At 26.3% G+C, this 20,374-nt stretch overlaps 1 protein-coding gene across 1 annotated transcript; it reads left to right on the plus strand.

Moving 5' to 3' along the window:
• The first annotated feature begins 9,522 nt into the window (after window positions 1–9,522).
• On the plus strand, window positions 9,523–19,751 carry LOC129971053 (slit homolog 3 protein-like). Its single transcript, XM_056084525.1, has 4 exons — window positions 9,523–9,612; window positions 11,867–11,923; window positions 13,048–13,920; window positions 16,339–19,751. The coding sequence occupies exons 3-4, from the start codon at window positions 13,101–13,103 to the stop codon at window positions 17,178–17,180; spliced, it is 1,662 nt and encodes a 553-aa protein (XP_055940500.1). The 5' UTR covers window positions 9,523–9,612; window positions 11,867–11,923; window positions 13,048–13,100; the 3' UTR covers window positions 17,181–19,751.
• Window positions 19,752–20,374: the final 623 nt, after the last annotated feature.

Consider the following 20,374-nt stretch of genomic DNA (forward strand, 5'->3'; position numbering starts at 1 on the left):
TTGATAACTTTATCAGAATATTTTAAATACATTTCACAACAATATTATTTGTTATTTTATTTATTTATTTATACCCAGAAGCTTTGTAACAATATTAAACACTTTTTTTTTGAGTACAAGTTGTCATTGTTATGTAAAATTCAAAATAAAAATAAATGTAGATGCCTAAATTCAAGATATTATGATGTTTTTGAGTAAATTCTCGAATCCCCTTAAGACTTTTTTCTTTAAATAATATAATTTTAGAACTTAAATTAAGCTTTTGTATACTTTATTAATTTTTAATATTTTGCTTTTATTAAATATAGTTTCAACTTTGCGTTAATATTGCTTGTATTCATTACTTCTTGAAGTAAATTTAATTTGAAATGTATTCACATTGTTTGAAATTGCGTTTCACTATTTTTATTAGAATTATTTATTACATCAAATTCTATTATTCATTGATAAGTAAATGTAAACATTAACTTTAAAATTTAGAATTGAAATAATTGATAATTTTATATATAACATCTTCTTAAACTTACAGAATCATATATTATTAATTTATTTTCTATCTAATGTGAAAAAACCTTTATGCTTAAAGAGCGCCGTGCAAAAGATAATTTAAGTTGAAGATATTCTTCTTTAATTTTCTTAGTCCATACTTTTAATCATCCATAATTATTAAGTGACCTTGAAAACAATTTTCTTATGGAAAGTATTCTTTCTCTTTCGCAGTAAAAAAATTAAAACTCGAATGAAAACTTAATTTTTCTATAAAAAATCATAAAGAAGAAGGCAAAAACATTTACAAGCAAACGATGTTTCATAACTCGCTATGTATTACATAGTATAACATTTTTTTCACATTTTCAGATGAAATTCCTAACCAACCAGTAATAATTATCCTGATTTAACTTCTTTATGATGGAACTTATCAGAAAAATATTTACTTACTTAGCTGTCCTCTGCGATTATGTTTTTAATACTATCTTGAAACAGCAGTTTTTACAGTTCACTTCAGCAGCGAATAGAATATTCGTTCCACAAAATAAAAAAAAGAGCTTGTGCAGCTAAAAGTAATCAAAAATATTGAATAAAACATTTGTTTATCTGTAACTGTGTCACTTCTTCCAGTATTGCATAGATGATATATAGATATAAACTTCGCCAGTTGATATTGTAATTATGTCGAATGGAAATATCTTTGACTAATATACGTATTGTTTTCTATCCTTCAACAGAACAACAAATTTATTTGCATTTCGTTTCTCATCTTTTAAGGATAAGCAGTCTGAACGTGACAAGATTTCGTGATTATGAACTACAATCTCGATTCTACTTTCCATGAGAAAGAATTCTGCCTCTGATAATCGCACAACAGCGTAATTCATTCTTTATCTAGAAAATCACACTTTAGCGAAAGTGCGAATGTTCATGCATTTCCATTGGCCATCTCTGTCTTCATTTCTGTTGTTATTTAGTCCATTCCGATTTTCAAATTCATTTGAAAACTAAATTTACCATATAATACTTTCTACATCAAAAATAATATGCTCTGTGATTCTGATTTTCGAGTTAAAATATTCGTATTTCAAGGATTTGAATCAATTTATGCATCGTGATGTTTTTTTATGTATTTATTGTATATATATATTCTTTAAATTTAAAAGTTTCGAAGGTCGAAAAACAAGATGGTGCATGAAAAATTACAATAACTCAAATTTACTACTGTGATATTAAGAAAATATCTAATATTTATATAACCACTAAGATAAATTAGACTGTGTCAAAATGCAGACAGAAAAATTATTATTTGGTATTTAGCAAGTTATTTAGGTTTGTGACAAATATGAGCATTTTGTTAAAATGCGATATTTAAAGTCATTAAATGCTTGCGAGCTGTTATCGTATGAAATGGAAATTATTTGAAATTAATCGTTTTTCATATGAAGCAATAAAAATGTTATTGTACTAAATTAGACATGATAAAATAAAAATATTGAATGTTAACTCCAAGTATGGCTAATGCCAATGCTAAATAAAAGTTTTATTTTCTTGCAACATTTTACACTCCTCAGAATATTCTTGTATAGATGTAACTGTTAATATTAATAGTCTTTTAAATTCTTCAATATCTTGAGGAATTCAATTGAATTTATCAGGCATTAACGATGTTGAATAGGTCATCGATTTCAGATTAATTATAACTTTTATATTTGGCAATATAGTGACTAGGGATATTTACTTAAATAATTTGAAACATGTTCCTATTTAAAAATGACGGATTGAAATCCTCTAACGTTCTGACGCTACGTGAGGGTCCATCTTAATTGAATTCCATTGAACAGATGATTAAGATAAATAATTATCCCCATCCTATACTCAATAAATCTCAAATCCAAAGATTTTTATCTATGTGGACGCATGAAATGTAAAGTGCAAAAATGAGCTGCAATTAATGAGTTGAGAACATCCATTGGCAGAGAATGCGACCGAATAACAAATGACATGTTTCACATCATTTGCCATTTTCTAGGTCAGTTTTTATCTACAAATTGTCAAAGTCCAAACACTTCCAAGAGTTATATAAGATTCTACATTTTTATAAATTAAAAGGAGCATAGAAAAATTGTTTCAAAAATCATTTATGTAATAATCATTCAGTATATATATATATATATATATATATATATATATAATTTAACGCCCTTTATTATAAAGATTTATTAACACCATTCGTTTGTTTTTTTTCTTTACTTAATAGGTTTCTTTTATTGCTGAATCCTGTTTCTAATTGAGTTAATTTAATACCTAACAGCTTACCACTTCAAAATAACAACCTTTAAATACGATTAACCTATATTGCTTTTCGTTGAAGGAATAATCATAAGGAGTTTCAATGAGCCCAAGCGCGTTTCACCAGAAAAATAATATTGCTAAATCGCTGATTACTATAATATTGGAAACATATTTGCTGATTCATATGATTGATATGATTTTTTGCCCCCCCCCCCTTTTTTTAATCTTTAATCACTTGAGAGAATCATAAAATATATATTGACATTAGTTTTACGCTTTCATATATTTCATTGATACCTTTACAGAAAATTTGAATAAATGAACTTTTAGGACTGAAGTGGTTAATGTCGTCCATGCACGCACTAAACACCCATCAGTCTCCCCGATCTTATGGAAATTGTTAAGAGTTTCTTTGCTTATTATTAACTGTCAAACACAGTAGTTTTATTCTATTTTAAATAAGCGGCTTGCTAAGTAAAACAGATTAGACGAGTTAATTGAAATTTCGCAGTTTTTGGAGGAATATGAGCTATCACCAGCTGCGGAACCTGCTGTTGTGTTTGCAGCTTCATCATTAACAGACATCGCCTACCCGCTGATTCTCTTGGGCTACCCGCTGTTTTCTGTAGAATACTTTTCTAACTTAATGCGGTTATTGAATATAATTATCTTAGAAAAAAGTTTTCTTTTACAAGTTCAGTTTGTCTGCAGACAAGTGATCTTTTTTTTTCTTTTATTTCTCTCTCTCTCATTCATACCAAAGATTAGTACTTCATAACTATTGTTCGCTAATGTCATACAAGTAATACACAGAACGGTTTTCTTTACTATACTACGAAGAAGACAACTCTTATGTGTAAGATTCTGAAAATAAAAATCTTAGCACTCATAAAAGGCCCAAAGTCCATAGTTTCATAGGGTGGAGGGGGGGGGGGTGAGTGAGAGACTTTTATTGAAAAGTATGAGAGAAAGGTTTGGAGACAGCACATTCGCAATTTTTTTTTTTTTTTTTTTTTTTTTCAAATATATGAAAGCTGCAAAGAGGAAATATTTTAATCTTCAAAAGCGTTTTCCTAAAAAGTAACTTTTCTTTTTTAATCATGTTCATGAGTATATAAACACAGTAACCTATTTATTTATATTAAAATTTAAACTTTGACGCAAAATTAGGAATGACATTATTGTGTTATAATTGCCAATCTAAATCAAATTTTATACCACATTCCTCAAAAAAAATTTCAAAATATAAAGCTACACCAAAAATTCCATCTGAGGCGTGTAAATAAAGTAATGAAATTGATAGTTTTTTTTATAATTTTTTATTCAATTAAAAGTACATTCTCCCATTGTAATCTTCAAAGTAGTTATCTTGTAAAGCCACACGGTGTAAAGAGACGATTTTTATACTCTTTATAATAATACTGGAATTATCTTCTTCAGATTAGTTATGCATTTTATTGTTTCCTAGTGCCCAAAATGATGTCCTTGGCAGTGAATTTTCAACATTGGGAACGAAATTCATTGACCTCAGTACTTCTGAACTTGAATTCATTATATGAATTGAAGTTGGGGAGAGAAGGATACGAAAATTGAGGGGCCACAAGGATTCTTTTAATGCACATGCCCCACTTGAAATTCTGTTGTCCTTGGAAAAGGTTTTTCCAGGACAATTTTTAAGCAGATTTTTTTTCATCATCAATTTTACCGCCAAATTTTGATGAAAAATTGGGTGTTAAAATTTCATCTCTTCGCCCACTATACAATTATTCTGACTAAGAAATTAAGACAAGAACACACAAGATCCCGGATTCTAGCAACATTTTTCATCAGTTTTTGTAGTTTCAAGCTTCTTCTACGAAGTCCATCTTCAATAGATTCTCTAGGTCGATGGCCTCATGGTGAAGTTTCGGTTATGGAATAAGAGGACTCCAAGCTCAAAACCCAATCAGATCGAAAAATCATCGTGAAAAACGGGTCAAATGCACGTTAAATCCAAGGGATCCAAATGATCTCCCTGATTTTGAAAAAGTGGAGGTTCCGGTTCACGTATCGTTCTCGTCAACTGATCACAATTGAAAATTACTAGATTCCTCTTCAAAATGGTCCCTCGTGTTAATTCGAAATCCGATACAAATATAATTAAACTTAAATTCAATTCATTTTCTTCCTTTTGACAATGTATTAAAATACCTGAATATCTGAACCTTTCAAAAACATCTTCTTCGTGGGCCTTCTGAAACATTAAAAATATTTTTATTTCACTGAGTAATTTAGAATTTGTCAAGAAAATATCAAAGAAAATTATATAAATCTGGAGTTAACTCTGATAGCACCATATTGCTCGAAATTGATGTCACTCCATTTTCAAAATACGTTAATAAAACAGATTTAGAAAACGTATGGATATTTCAAATTCCTACTGATGGTTCTTCTTCTGTTTACTTACACACTCCGTCAAATAAAAAGTCCATAGTGTCGCCAGATAACAACACTATGCTACCAGACTCGTTATCTAATTTACATATTTCGTATTTACAAATGTTTTCCGGCAATTAAATTCTATCCCAATTTAAGGAAAGCATTATAATTTTTATTTATTGCTTCTATTTTCCTAAGAATTACTATACAATTCCAGAGAAATGATTGCATGCTTTTTAAATCATTGCCTTTACTTAAATGCAATGATGGTATTGTGAAAATAGTAAAAACGTTTATTAATGTTCTAGAATCAAAGAAATATTTTCAAACAACTTTGAAATCGAAAAAAAAAGCACGGAAAGCATCTAGTTAATGCTAAGACAAGTTGCCTTTGGTGAATATCTGTTCGCCAGCTATATTAATAGTGTTAATATAGTTATATCAACCAACTTTGATGAATAACGGATCAAAATAAAGAGAAAGAACTATATTAAACTTGCGCAATATCAAAATAAAGAGAAAGAACTATATTAAACTTGCGCAATAGATAGCATTTTGAGTGGTTAAGAATATCTGCAAACTCGCAAAATTTTTCCATATATAGAGCATCTAGTGTTTTAAGGCCCAAAATTTTATTGGGTATTATTTTTGGACTGGCCAAAATTTTATTTTGCGATATATCTCAAGAACTTTAGACAGTGGAGAGGAGGAAATTATTGGTGATATATCTGGGGGAAATATCTTTCATATGAAATAAAAATTATCAAAGGCAGTTCGGTGGTTATAGCTAGAGAACTATGCCGCTACGTTTCCCTGTGTAGAATATATAGAGGAGTAATGTTCTGGAATTTCTTTCGAAAATGGATAGTGATAGATGGAAGAGAGCCAGTGATAAAATATTTAGAGGTATGAACTTTCACATTAATTAAAAAGTAGAGAAATCGAACCAATGATTGAGGCTAGAAGACAGGTTCACTGTTTTTCCTTACTTTTCTACTAATTATAAAGATGAATGAGTGTGTATGTGTGTGTCTACATGTCGTTTGACCTACATTCTAAATTTTAATTAATTAAAAATTTAACTGTTCGTTGTTTTTCCGGGATAACATTCTAAAAAATTATTAGATAAAAAATAAAAATAAAATAAATACACCTTTTCAAAAGTTAAAAAAATGTCTTTTTAATGATGTTTATTTAGTAGTTGTGTACATTTTTTCTGATTTTTGGCAGTTTTTTTAAAACTATTTCTTTAATTTTCAACAATAGATTATATTGTTGACCAAAAATTCAAACCATTTCGTTTGCTTCATTAATATTTAATCGTGTAGTATTCTACTGTAATTGAAAGCTAAAGAAGAGGAATTCTGTTTAATATTTGTGTAGTTTCACAATAAACAGTAAATCTGCAATACCGCAAGCGGTCGTTAGAAGATGAATCGAACAACTGCGTTTTTAATAGCGCTATGATGTCGATTGATTTTGATGAAATTGATTTTTCTACTCTAAACGTTCATATGCACAATAAATATAATATATATGAGACTATCTAAATAATATGATTTTAATGCGGGACAATTCGCAGAATCATGGACATGAAATTACATCTAAACAATTTCATTTCAATTAAACATATTCAGTGTTTCTGGCGAATTATTGGTCTCCAAAGGCAACTAGTTTTAAAAATATAGATGGTGCAAATCGTCTTAGCTTCTGAAGCTTTCTCTTAACATATCAAAATTATAGAATCAAAGAAAATGTCATAAACTATAAGTAGGAAAGCAATTTTATATAATTTAAGAATATTTTTATTGATTTCATCCTAAAGGACTTGGCGCAGCTCTTAAACACACGTTGCAGTTCGTTAATTTAAAAAATAAGGGGATAAAAGTCTTGAAAAGAACCTTACAGATTATTTTATTTTATTACAGAATATTTTATTGATATTCACTAAATTAAAAACATTAGAATGCAGTTTTTAACATGAAATATCTAAGAAATAACGAATAATTTCTTAGATATTTTATGATATATCTAAGATATTCTGATTATTTGATAAAATATCTAATTCCGAATAATTCAGACCTAATTTTTATTCTGTATTCAAAAAATACAGAATAATTATTTAGGTCTATAAAAAAGTATTTGATAAAAAGAGAGTAAAAAACAGTAGCTATCGAAAATTGTGATTTTTTTTTTTTTATGTGAAAAGGTTTTATGCATTTCTTTAGGACTAGTCACCTTTATCGACCAGTTAATTCACCAAAAAATATTGGTTGAAAATAATTTTAATTTAATTCTGTTATTCATGATTTGATGACTACGATTTCCTAAACAATATATTTTTCACCAGCAAATTGTGGAAAACATTAAAGTATCTTTAGTTTAATAACCTATCCTTCTTAAAGAGTGCCTGCATTCCCCCCCCCCGGGGGCTCTTCTCAGAAATGTGAATGAGAATCTTCCGGCGTGGTGGTTGGTTCTCACCGCCCTGATGGGTATAGAAATAATACGAGGTTGGCTACCTCTGACCGATGACGGGACATGTCTCTTTTGGTGGGATAATACTATAGCCAGAGACCATGTTTCCAGCCTATGTTGTCGCGGTGCTCCTATCATTCAATTTATCTTGATGCCAACAGGCATTTGTGGTTATTGAGTACATAAATCTTCCGAATGGAGTCAAGTTCCATGACATCATAGAACCGCAAAGAACTTACGAATTTTGGGCAATTTATTTCAGCTCTGCGTTGCGTTTTGCAGCAAAATAATTTCACTTTCTGATTATCTCATGTAGATTAACCAGAATATTTTGCCCTTAATTTTCAAAGATAAAAGGAAATTAAGTTACTAAATATTTTGTGGAAACAATGGCAAAGTGTGAATTTCATTGTTGTAGAAAATTAATCAAATATATATATATATGTGTGTGTAAAAATTTGTCAAAATTCAGAGAAAATATACATGACAGTTAAATTAGTAATAATATAGTTAAAAAGACAATTTTTTTTTTATTTTAAAGAGATGTAAAAATTAGTTTTGTGCGACAATATTGTCAGGCGTTATTTCGAAAATATGCCAAAATCTCTCTTATATGTAATTAATTAATATTCTAATCAATTCTTTTTTTTTAATCTATCCTATATGTACAATCTCATTCACCGAGATATATTTGTATTAAATTCGATAGTTCTAGGACAAGCCATCTGGTGTTTACAGCATTAAAATCTACATGAGTATCTGCATTCTTCTTCCATAGTAGTAAAAATCGTAATTACCAAAAATGATAACTATACATCAAATAATGTTACGATTTTCTATTATTATGTAGAAAATTGTAATAAATATAAAAGTTTTGTTTGTAAAGTACTTTATAAAATTATTATTTATATATCGCAAACAGCTGTTAGGATATAGAAGAATGCTGCTTATGCTTTTTTCAATTATAAGTAATGCCCTTTCATTACAACTCAAATTCATTGGTGAGCATTGCAATGAGAAGAAAAAAATCTTTATTTATACATCGCAAAGTACTCAAAACTTTGGTTTTACACCATTTTCAGCTTTGAAGAAAATTTGAATCTCTTAAGCACGAAGATGATTTTCGACATGTAAGTGAACAATGATACAGATATCATAACTTGGTAATTATATACAATTGATTAATTAGCATAAATTATCTTGTACTAATTGAAGAGATTATGAAAAAAATTGAAGTCTCTTCGTCTTCAATGAAAAATCTTCGAATTTATTTTCTTCGTCAAAATGCTAACATAAACAACATTCAACAAATTTAAATTAATTCGTAATGCTCTTTTTTATATTTACAGACAATCAACACATCTCATATCACAAGCGATAAAAATTCCTAAAGTCTACGACATAAGATCAAAGATACCTACGATTCCCTTTCCTAAGTCGACAAGTGTTGAGGAAATCCCTATCAGAATTTCTTAATAAAAAGCTCTAAAGGAAAAACTTCACTCACTGTGCTCTTGTGTCCTTTTGTCTTCTTTTAGGCTACGCATCTGCAAAATTTGTTTTATAAAAAAAATTCGACGACGGATATTTTGGGTTCTAGGGACCTTGATGGGTGAAGATTTGCGGAAATTACTATGAGAATCATGGCAAAGAATCAACCTAAAATTCCAAAGCTTATAAAACTTATAAAGCATTTTATTAAGAATACATTTACGTTTTATCATCACTGATTCTGTTTATTTTGTATGATTAATTAATTCCCTTTTCATTTATTTGACGTCTACTCGAATGCTGTATTTTTGAGGCAAAGCCGTCAAGCTGCATTTAAACAAAATATTTGAAGTGAAATGGAAAAAAAATCAATGCTGTGATCAGAATAACTAAGTATTTGGTTTCGGAATTTTAAATGGATTATCATTGGATTTCTAGGATGTAAGATTAATTATTCTTAGCAAATATTTGTGGTAACATGTTGTAAGAGATTACTAGAACTTTTATATGTTATATTGATTCTTAAATCTATGAAATTTACAAGACCAATACGCACTTGTTGATTCTAAATCTGTGCTCAAGTAATTTTACTTCGAAAATAGAAATCATTGCTAAAATAACAGTTCAGGCATTTTTTTACAATATCGCATATGTCAAAGTCTGATTCTAGGAACTCAAAATGTTTATGTAGGATAATGAAATACAACCCTGATGTTAATCGCTTCTTGGACTCCTGTTGTGAATTTCCTGCTGGCTTTTCTCTGCATGTGTTACTACTCATTATCTAATTGAGTCTTGGGGCTTATTTTACAGCTGTACAGGATGTAAATTTGATTCTTAAAGTAATTAAGATCTTAAATTCCAAATTCTACGTAATCTAGGAAACATGCCAGTAATAAACTTTCGGAAATAGTATGGATATTATCCAGTGATTTATTTTTGAAAGAATGTGTGTCGTAAATTGCAAGCATAGAAATTCTTTTTTGATATAATATTTTTTCTTATATTTTAAAAGCTTCCTGTTTATTAAATTGGCTATTAAATAATTTTCCTTTACATTTACCAAGTTTTCGTTTATTAAATTCTTTTAATAAACTGTCATTACATGTTAAAAACCAATCTCAAAAAAAATAAGTCTTGTATAAGATAAACATTCAGCCATACTGCAGCATGAATGTTTATCTTATACGTAATAGTATCTTCATTTAATCTGTATCTTCAGAATTCTTTACTTTTTTTAAAAATTATAATAAATGTCATAAATAACTCCTTGATTTAATTTATATGTTTTAAAAAAATCTATATTTATATAATAAAACATATTTTTATTATCATTTTTGGATAATTTGTTTTAAAAAAATTTTAATGAGTAATATAGAAGAATAAACATTTTTTTGTCATTATTTAATTTCAGTATTAAGTTTTAAGATATTAAAGTTTGATAATTTAAAGAATTTTAAATCTGATTCTGCTAATTTAATGTGATAGCCAAAGAAAAACCTATTTTATTATAGTTTTTATTGTACTTAGTTTGTTAAAAAGGTAATTATATAGTATATGCTAGGGTTTTTTTTTTTTTTTTTTTTTTTTTTTTTTTAGTATTTTGAAAAATATTTAATATACTTGAAAAGAGGTCCCAAATATTTTTGTTATTGTCCATAGTGCTAAGCATACACCAGATATGTTTCTTATTTCACTTACTTTATTTTGATACTGAAAAATCTTTAGCTGTGAGGGAACCAATTGATTTTTAAAATTAAAACAACTGATTTTTGAAAAGTTCTATTTTTTAAACTGACATTTTAATAAAGAGATATGAATAATTTTCTGAAGTAATTATCTGTAAAAGTTTTTGAATAAAAAAATGAACATTTTATTATTTTTAACTATCAAAGCAACAAATTGATTTTTTTCATTTTTTTTTTTTTTTTTTTTTTTGCATGTATTTGTGTGTGTCCAAATATATATATAAAATTCCACATTTTTAAGATTTTAGAGACATTAGTAAATCTAAAAATAATTTATTTGCAATGACAATATCTGTAAATTTTAAAAATTTTTTATTCAAAAAGAATTTGATTAAGTATATTAATTTAAAGGATTAAGTGTATGTTGAGATATGAATTATTTCATCACATAATTTATGAAAAAGATTGGTTATTTTTTAATCATTAATATCATTATTTTAGATAAAACATCTCGATTTGCTCTTTACCTGAAATATTCTGTAATTTTTTTAATGTAAACATATGAGATTTTATTCAAAATTAATAAATGAAAAGATGTATTCAAGATTTTTTTTTTTTTTTTAATAAACTGTCTACTGTGAGAAATTTCTTTCCCTAAACTATTATTAAAAAAGAAACGTGAAGACTACATAATCCTAACTTTAGTAAAAAATGGTTCTTTTTATATGTACACCTTTTTTAATTGTAGTTTTAAAAAATGTAATATATTTAGCTCTTATTAGACACAAGTAATATCTTATATTATAGCTTATATCTTATAAAGCTATGAACTGAGATATTCCCTTTTTACAAAAGATTTAATTTTTATGTCTTATGTAGAATAACATTTAATTATTGTAAGTCTTATATTTTCACACATGCTGATACAAACTAAGGATTTTTATATTTTTGACTTAAAATATTATTACTTTCTGGTTGCTAAATTATTTATTTCTTTATTTTTTAAGGCATTCATCAACATAAGGAGAATTTGTCAGAAAATGATTCCTGTGCAGTTGTTCTAGGTAAGTTATTTAACATAAAGTAATAAGAAATCAATTTTTTTATATAATAATTCACTGAATAACATGAGTAGGTTATAACAAAATAATGATTTTGAATTTTTAAAAATTAGTTAAGTTTGGGTGGAAAATAAAAATGTTACTTTGAAGTGAGGTAATGTAATAGTTATTATGCCATTTCAAAAGCATTGATGAAGGGGAATTATCCAATCTGAAAATTTTCTTATTATGATTGATTCCATAGCAATTTATTATAAACCATGTTTTTTTTTTTTTTCAAAATATTTTAATTTTAAAAAAGACGTAATTACTTATTATTGAGTGTGCTAAATAATGAATTTAATGCTTAAAACTATTGCAAGAAAGTTATATTAAGTTGACAGTTATTTATTGAAAACTGTCCATAATTTTAATGAATGAGAAATTTTTATAGTATTAATATTGAGCAAAATTGTATTAGAATTCATATCTAGTTATATAACTTACAATGCAAATAAATTGTTTGGATTGGCTTATTACAAAATGATTGATTTTTTTTTAATTCTATAGTAATTTGAATTTTAAATCTATAGTAATGTTATTTTTTACTTGAGATTTTGTTTTAAGTAATTTTTAATAATCTTTATTAAAAGTATTCAATTATGTTTATTTTTATTTTAGCTGCATTATAAAAAATAAAATTACAAATGCATGCATAACTAATTGTTTCCCAAAAGTATTTATTTTAACTCTACATTGAATATTTTTACTGTTCAGAAAACATGTGAACAATAAAAATAAAATGTTTTTATGAATTGGAATAAAAAGTACAAAAAAATTATTGAAAAAAAATTAATTTTGTACTTTTATATTTAGGTTTTAGTTTAAAATGTATCTTTTTCAAAATAAAAGTTTATAAAATTATTTTGATACTTAAATAGTAAGTTGTTATAGATGATTTTTGAAAAAAGCAAAAATGTAAATAGTTCAAATATGTATCATTGTACAGTGTTGGATTAAATATTCTTAGAATTTTATAGTACAAATGACTGCTAATTAACAATTTAATATTTATAAGTTTGAATCCTTTTACTGTATTTTTATTTAAAAGATACTTTTTCTCATTTTTTAAACTTTTTATTTTGTAGGGCACTTAGATTATGTATATTTGAAGATTGGCTAAGAAGATTTTAAACTCAAAATGGCATTTAGACTTCTTTTAATCCTTCTTTTCTCTCTTTCTGCTTATTCTGATGATTCTACAAATATCTGCTTTAAGGAACAAATCCTTAATAGTGATTGCATTTGTGAATATCTCTTATTGCCTGATCATACTGACCCGGATATTACTTCTAAATTAACATGTGTTAATGGAGATGCTTTTCAGGCAGCAATTGAAGCAAAAAAGTCTCGAAACAATTTGATTTTTGTAAATATCCAAATATCTGGCAGTGCTTTGGACACTGTTCGTCATCATGATTTGAAGAATTTTCAGGCAGCAGAACAGATTAACCTTTCTGAAAATAAAATATCTTTAATTGAAAAAGATGCTTTTAAGAATCTAAAGAAATTGGAAGTTTTAGAGTTGTCTTCCAACTCTTTACCTGTCTTACAAGATTATGCATTTAAGCATTTGTTCCACTTAAAAAATCTCTCTGTTTCTAACAACAAAATACATTCCATTGAATTCAATACTTTTTATGATCTTCATAACCTTTTGCACCTTGATCTATCTAGAAACAATCTTTCATCTGTGGATAATTGGTTTGCATCTCTGAAAAATCTGCAGATTCTTTTGTTAAGCCACAATCAAATTGCATCCATTGCTAATAGCAGTTTTAGCAGTTTGTTGCATCTTCAGAAATTAGATTTATCATTTAATTATTTGAAAATCATTCCAAGTAACTTGTTTTCTCGCCTGAAGAATCTCAATTATTTGTCCCTGGCTATGAATGAGTTGGAAACATTAGAGGATGGAACATTTAAAGGAAATAATATGCTGGAGAAAGTTAATCTCACAGGTAAGAATAACTTACATAATTACTTTGTAATGTCAAAGGAAAATGAAAGTTTTATTTTATTGTCATGTGTAATTTATGAAATTTATATCCTATTAATTGATATGTTTGGCATTACTCATTACTCAATCTTTCCATGTATAATTTTTTTTAACATAAAACTTAATTTTGCATAAAATATTATAATATATAAAAATCTTTTATCATGTGAAATCTGTATCATTTTTTATCATCTACTTTTAATTACAATTTGAATATCAAGTGACCAAGATGATTTTTAAAAACTACCAATAGTTAATTATTAAAATATTATATTATTTCTGCAATTTTTGTTAACAAATGCTAAAGTATAAGAATAAGTCAATTTTTCAAACTAAGTTTTAGTTTTATGTGTGGTTAAATTACTAAAACCATCTTTAAATCTTATAAAGCATTCTCTGAAAATGTATTAAAGTTTAAAATTAAAAAAAAAAATAGTGGCAGAATAGCTCAGTGTGTAAAAGAGACAAAAAAATTTGTTAATATCTAATTAAATGAAAATTTAATTTTTTGTCCTCTGAAAAATTGACAGTATTTTTTCTTGTGATTTATATAATAATTGCACAAATTTTAAGGAGTTGTGGGATATACATATAAACATGCATAGCCACAATAATTTCGTAACTTCATTAAGATTTATTGAAGTAAATTTTCATAACTACTATTGAAAGGAGATAAATTTTTATCACCTTATAATGCTTGTTTTAAATTAAATTAGCTGCTTTTATCAACTAGCATTTTTACCCAGATTGATTTCAAGGCCGTAAACAATTAATATGGAATACATTTTTTTTTTAATTTTATTTTATTTGATGCAACTGAAAAATAAGAATTATTTTGTTGCAAATTACTGTGAATGTAAATCAAAAAGTGTGTGTACTGCAAAATATAAGTGGAAGTGAAAAAAACTGTTTTGGAATTACAGTCCAAAGAAAGCAATTGTTTTTATCTTCATTGAAGCATTAGCAAAAGCATGTAATTTTGTGTTTTGATGGGAGATTGGAATTAGATTGAATTTCATTTAATCATAAAAATATTTTACAGATTAAATATCAAATTAAATTTTAAAAATTTATTAAAAATGAGCATTTAAGAAAATAATTGGTATCATTAAAAAGCTAATTTTAGTTTTACGAGATTATAAAAACCATTTTTAGGAGATAATAATTTTGGAAGATATGATAATCATTTTTCATAATTGAATCATGATGATTTTCTATCTGATGACTACTCAATTAAACTTTCTACTTTATGCTTATTTTATTTTATTTATTTTTACATCTTGTTTTCTTTGAATAAAGGGATCTTTTAATGAGCCATCTCCAAAGTATTTCTGATAGTATTTTGCAGCTCTATTAGTTAGTTAAGCATTAAATTCAATGCAGCCATAAAAGCTTTTAATGAAGCAGTTTGAGAGTTCATATACAGATTTGTTTACATTTGATTGTTGCCTTCAGCAATAAATAATAATAGTGATTTTGTGCCACATATGCTAGTGTTTTATTTATAGATAGATAATTATCATAATTTATTTAAATGAAAGTGTGTATTTTTATGATCCACATGAGGAAAGCAAACGTTCAAATAAAATTCTTTAATATTTAATGAAAGTGGAAATAATAATAATAAAATAAAAAAACATTTAAAAAATGCTTTTTTTAATCACATTACTGAAGAAAATTTTATCATGAATAAGCCATACAGTCATTTATCTATCCAAAATTGAAATATTTTGCCTAAGATAAAATAAGCAAAAGGATGATAAATAAGTCATTATTTTTTTTTTTTTTTTATTTATCCAAGATTAACTTCTGTAATTCTTGCAACCTTCTTCTTCTGTTTAATAACTATACACAAAATGGTTGAAATCATAAACAAATCTATCATACGTTTCTGATTCTTTAGTTTAGATGCAAAAAGATGGATTTCACACCATTATTTTCCATCGAACCCAATATTAGCTCTATCAGATTTTTAAATTCCTTTACTATTCTTGTCCTGAATAACAAATTTTTCGAATTCAAATTTCCAAAATAATAAATAATTTTTATAATAATTAAATTGAATTGAATAATAGTGAAATTAAATAATGATATTGATTCATCCTGTGAATTTATGCTGCTCAAAGTAAAATCAAATTTAAAATATTAAAACTTTACAAAATTTACATATCAACTAAAAGCTAGAAAAGTTTATTAATCAGTACTCTGAAAAAAGTTATTTGCTTGTACCATACACTTCATTGCAATTAAATAATACTTCATACTGATTTAAATTTTGATATTCCATTAAATTGAATTTTAAAAAATATATATGTAATTATGTAACCTTGTATGTTTATTTATATTTTGTGTTTTTTTTTTTTTTTTAATTATCTTTCAGGCAATTTATGGGTATGTGATAAAAAGTTGCTTCCCCTGCATGACTGGCTTAAAAAGTATGAAACTTACAAAGAAGGAGCAAAATGTATTGAACCACATGATTTGCAAAATTATACAGTTCAACATGCACTTGAAATCCTCTATTTGCAATTAAAAATCCAAGAGAGTCCCACATGTAATGCTACTATGTGTAATTGCACAATTTCCAAAGACAAATTGGTTGTTACAGTAGACTGCAGCAGTCGAGGATTTGTCAGATTGCCTGAAGTTGTTCCTTACAAAACAAAGGCTCTTAACCTTTATAACAACAAGATCAGGTCTTTGAATATTGATCACATCAATGCCACCCTATGGTCTGATGTCTCATTTTTGTATTTGAATAATAACATCATAGATTCAGTAAAGGGTCTTGAAGGAAACTGGCTTTTAAAGAACTTGGTAGCCCTACATCTCTCGAATAATCGCTTGACAGAAATACCAATCCATATACTGGAACAAATTCGAGGTGGTCTTTTAGATGAATTGTATCTTTCTGGAAACCCTTGGACTTGTGACTGCAACACAGTTCGCTTCCAGGCTTGGCTCCAAGATAATTACCGAACTGTTCGAAACTTTGATGGGATATGCTGCTCAGCTGACAGTGGTATTTATGCCAATTTGCCCATATATCGACTGAAGAAATCACAATTGTGTCCTCAACAGGTTCAGCTTGTGAATCCTTTAGATATTGTGAACGGACTTATGGGAGTTATTATTGTGATTATTTTTGTCAAGTTGTCTTATGATTATTGGTTGCAGAAGAGAACTGGTAAATTACCTAGATTTTTTAGTTTGAATTTGTAAGTATAAATTTTACAAAGAGCTTGCCTTTCTTAAATTTTATTCTTGGCATAAAAAAGAGAAATACTCAGCAATTCAGTAAAGAAATTACCTTGATTTGTCATTATGATTTTTTAAAAGTATCTTCTCTTTCAGAAACACACAATGAAAAAAAATTAATTAGATCTGTGTGGGAATCAAACTACATTTATGGAATCAATCCTTTAATATATATGGGATTGCAAACTAAAGCATTTTCATATTCTTAAATTGTATTTAAAATTGATCCTCTAGTCAATTCTATGTCATTGCAATGATCTAGTAGTAGTTTTATCTTTTAAAAGGATTGTAACTGACGCTGGAGAAAAGATTATATCTTTAAAGCATATTTAAAATCTTTTCTTTTCATATTATTAATAAGGAAACTGCTTTTAATTTATAAACCCGGCATGGTCAGATTTGTATATGGTGTAAATACTACTTATTTGTGCCATATTTCAAATATATGAATTTAGAATTGTTAAATGTTAGCAGTCGCTCAGTGTTGAAAGTGGGTACTTCAGTTACAAATGTAGTAGAGCATTCTGCTTTATCCACTTATGTATATTTATAAGTCCCTGCTACATTAAAAAAAAAAAAATGTTAATTGAGCTCTGCTAAACCATAGTGTTCTTAAACTGTCAAATGTTTTATTTTTAGAGGGTGATCGCTTATCAAGGTATGTAGTATTTTATAACTAGGTTGTATAACATTATAATAGATATTTACTATGTGTTTTCTAGCAATATTCGAGAAATATTCCTTTATCATATATGTTAGTACTGATATATTTCTTACCAGTGTGAGTCATTTAATATGTGCCAAATAGAAACCAATGAAAAACTTCCTGTTATCTCAATTTTTTAATCATTATAAATTATTGAAGGTTGTTGAATCTCATGAATGTCATTTGAAATAGTAATGTAGCATAGAATTCTTAATAATTTGAATAATACAAAAAAAATCCAAATAATATCTTAGCTAAATACTTGAGTCTGAATTTCCTGTTTTGTAAAACAATAGAAGCTTACCTAATTAAAATGCTAAATTTCATGATTTTTTGGTAAAAATTTGGTAAATGATTTATTTAAATTAAATAATTTATTTAAGAGATCTAAATTTTCCTTTGAATCTAATTGGGGAAAAAATTTAAGCATAAATGTTTTTGAAAATTCAAATAACTATTGCTCTTTTTTTTTTCCCCTTTCCAAATTTAATTAATCTAATTGGATGATTTAATTTAAGTAGAAATTGCTTATTTATGCATTAGTTACGTTTTAACTCAAACCCCATCATTTAAATAAATTTTTCCTATTTAATATTATTTTCTAAATTTCACATAAAGAAAATTTCAAATTTAATATTATTTTTGTTATTATGTCAAGATCTCTGTTGGATAAAACTACTATTTAATTTTTTAACCTTTAAAAAAATACTATTTCAATTTAATATTATTATAAATAATATTAATAAACTTTTAGTTATTAATATTTTATTTATTATTCATATTTTAGAAACTAATCTTTTTTTATTGTTGCATTTGATCATAATTCTTTGCAATTACATGAGAGAAATCAATTTTTGTACCAGTTTCTGATTAAAAGTTGCTCAAAATTTCTATTGAAATTTTAGATTTATAAAGGCAGCTAGTTACCTGCAAATACGATATACTTAATATTTGGATTAACTTTATTGTTGCTTTCTTTAATTTTTGTCTTATTTATTAGATGATTTTCTATTTCTTACTATAAATTTCAAAAAGAGCAATTTAATGTCTTTAATGTATTAAATAATTATTTAATGTAAACAATACATTTATTCAGAATAGGAATAATTATTTTATTATAAAAATTTAAACACAGAAATAAAAAAAAAGAACTTAGTAAAAAAATTAAGAACATTTGAGGCAAAATAATAAAATTTTTCGAAAGCATTAATCTAAATTGAATTTCAAGATGTTGCTAATGAAGAAAACTGCTTCTTTTTAATTGATTAACTAAATCTATTTGATATAAAAAAATTTATACTAAGAAATCCTTTAAAAGAAATTGATATTTTGTTTGAGGCACATGATAATATAATATATATTTGTTGACCATTGCATTCCAATTTGTGGAAACTAATCTGTACATCTTCTGAGCACAATTTTTATAAATATAATTATATCTATTTTAAATGCCCAGTAGCATTTTTAAAGAATAAATAAGCAGTTTTGTTTTGTTTCCATGTATATTATTATCCATGTTGGTGTTAAATGCATTTTACCCTTGTTGTGTATTGTGATGTTTTATGTACTTAAATGCAATTTATGAAATTGCATTGTATTGATGTTGAAATAAAAATGAATGCATAAATATTTGTATCTGATTTCTTAAAAAGATGCATTAATAATTTAAAATCAAGATAGCAAATGATTAATTAAATGCAGCGTTTATGAACATTTATAAGAAATCAGAGTGGAGATTAATAAGTGAAATAAGTATACAAGTTATCCATACTAATTATAAGATAGTAGCTAATAATTAAACCCTTGGAGATAATCATAAATTTCCAGAAATTTTTTAAATAAAACAACACGTTTTTTATGTTAATTGAATCAATAAATATATTGCTGAAAAAGTCTCAAAATTTTTGTTTAATCCCTTGGTCCTACTGATTTTATTTATCCAAATAAAATTTCTCCTTTGCAATTAAAACTAAGTTTATAAATTGAGACAATTTCTCAAGCTGATTTCTGCATGCTTGAAAAAGCTTTTAAAAAGTCATGGGCAGAGCCGATATTAGAATACCCTAACACATTTAAGGAAAGAAATATGTAAATGCCTTTTGTAAATTTACATTTATATTTTTATATGTATAAACATTACAGATTTGATATAAAAATCCATTATTTTTAATCTTTAATGAAATATTTTTTTGTATGATATAATTATTTTAAGCATACTTACTTTTTTTTACCTATTTTATGGTACATTTACAGATAAATGTTCCCAATTCTTTATTTTCTATAAGCAACAGAAGTTTGATGAACCAATGAGTTTTATTTGTTGAACAAGGTGTATAATAGCTCTCCATTATCACTCTCATGATTTGCCTAGTATGACTGTACTTTGCTGGTACTGTTTATAAATGTATTTAAAATACTATTTCATTTTGTAAGTAAATAGAATATTTCATCT

This window comes from Argiope bruennichi, chromosome 1 (genome assembly GCF_947563725.1).
Source record: "Argiope bruennichi chromosome 1, qqArgBrue1.1, whole genome shotgun sequence".
NCBI classification, from domain to species: Eukaryota; Metazoa; Arthropoda; class Arachnida; order Araneae; family Araneidae; genus Argiope; species Argiope bruennichi.

Excerpts from the sequence above, each read along its gene's own strand:
- LOC129971053 (XM_056084525.1), top strand. The coding sequence starts at position 13,101 with ATGGCATTTAGACTTCTTTTAATCCTTCTTTTCTCTCTTTCTGCTTAT. Across the intron at positions 13,921-16,338 it reads GGAGAAAGTTAATCTCACAG|GCAATTTATGGGTATGTGAT; the intron begins GTAAGAATAACT and ends ATTATCTTTCAG.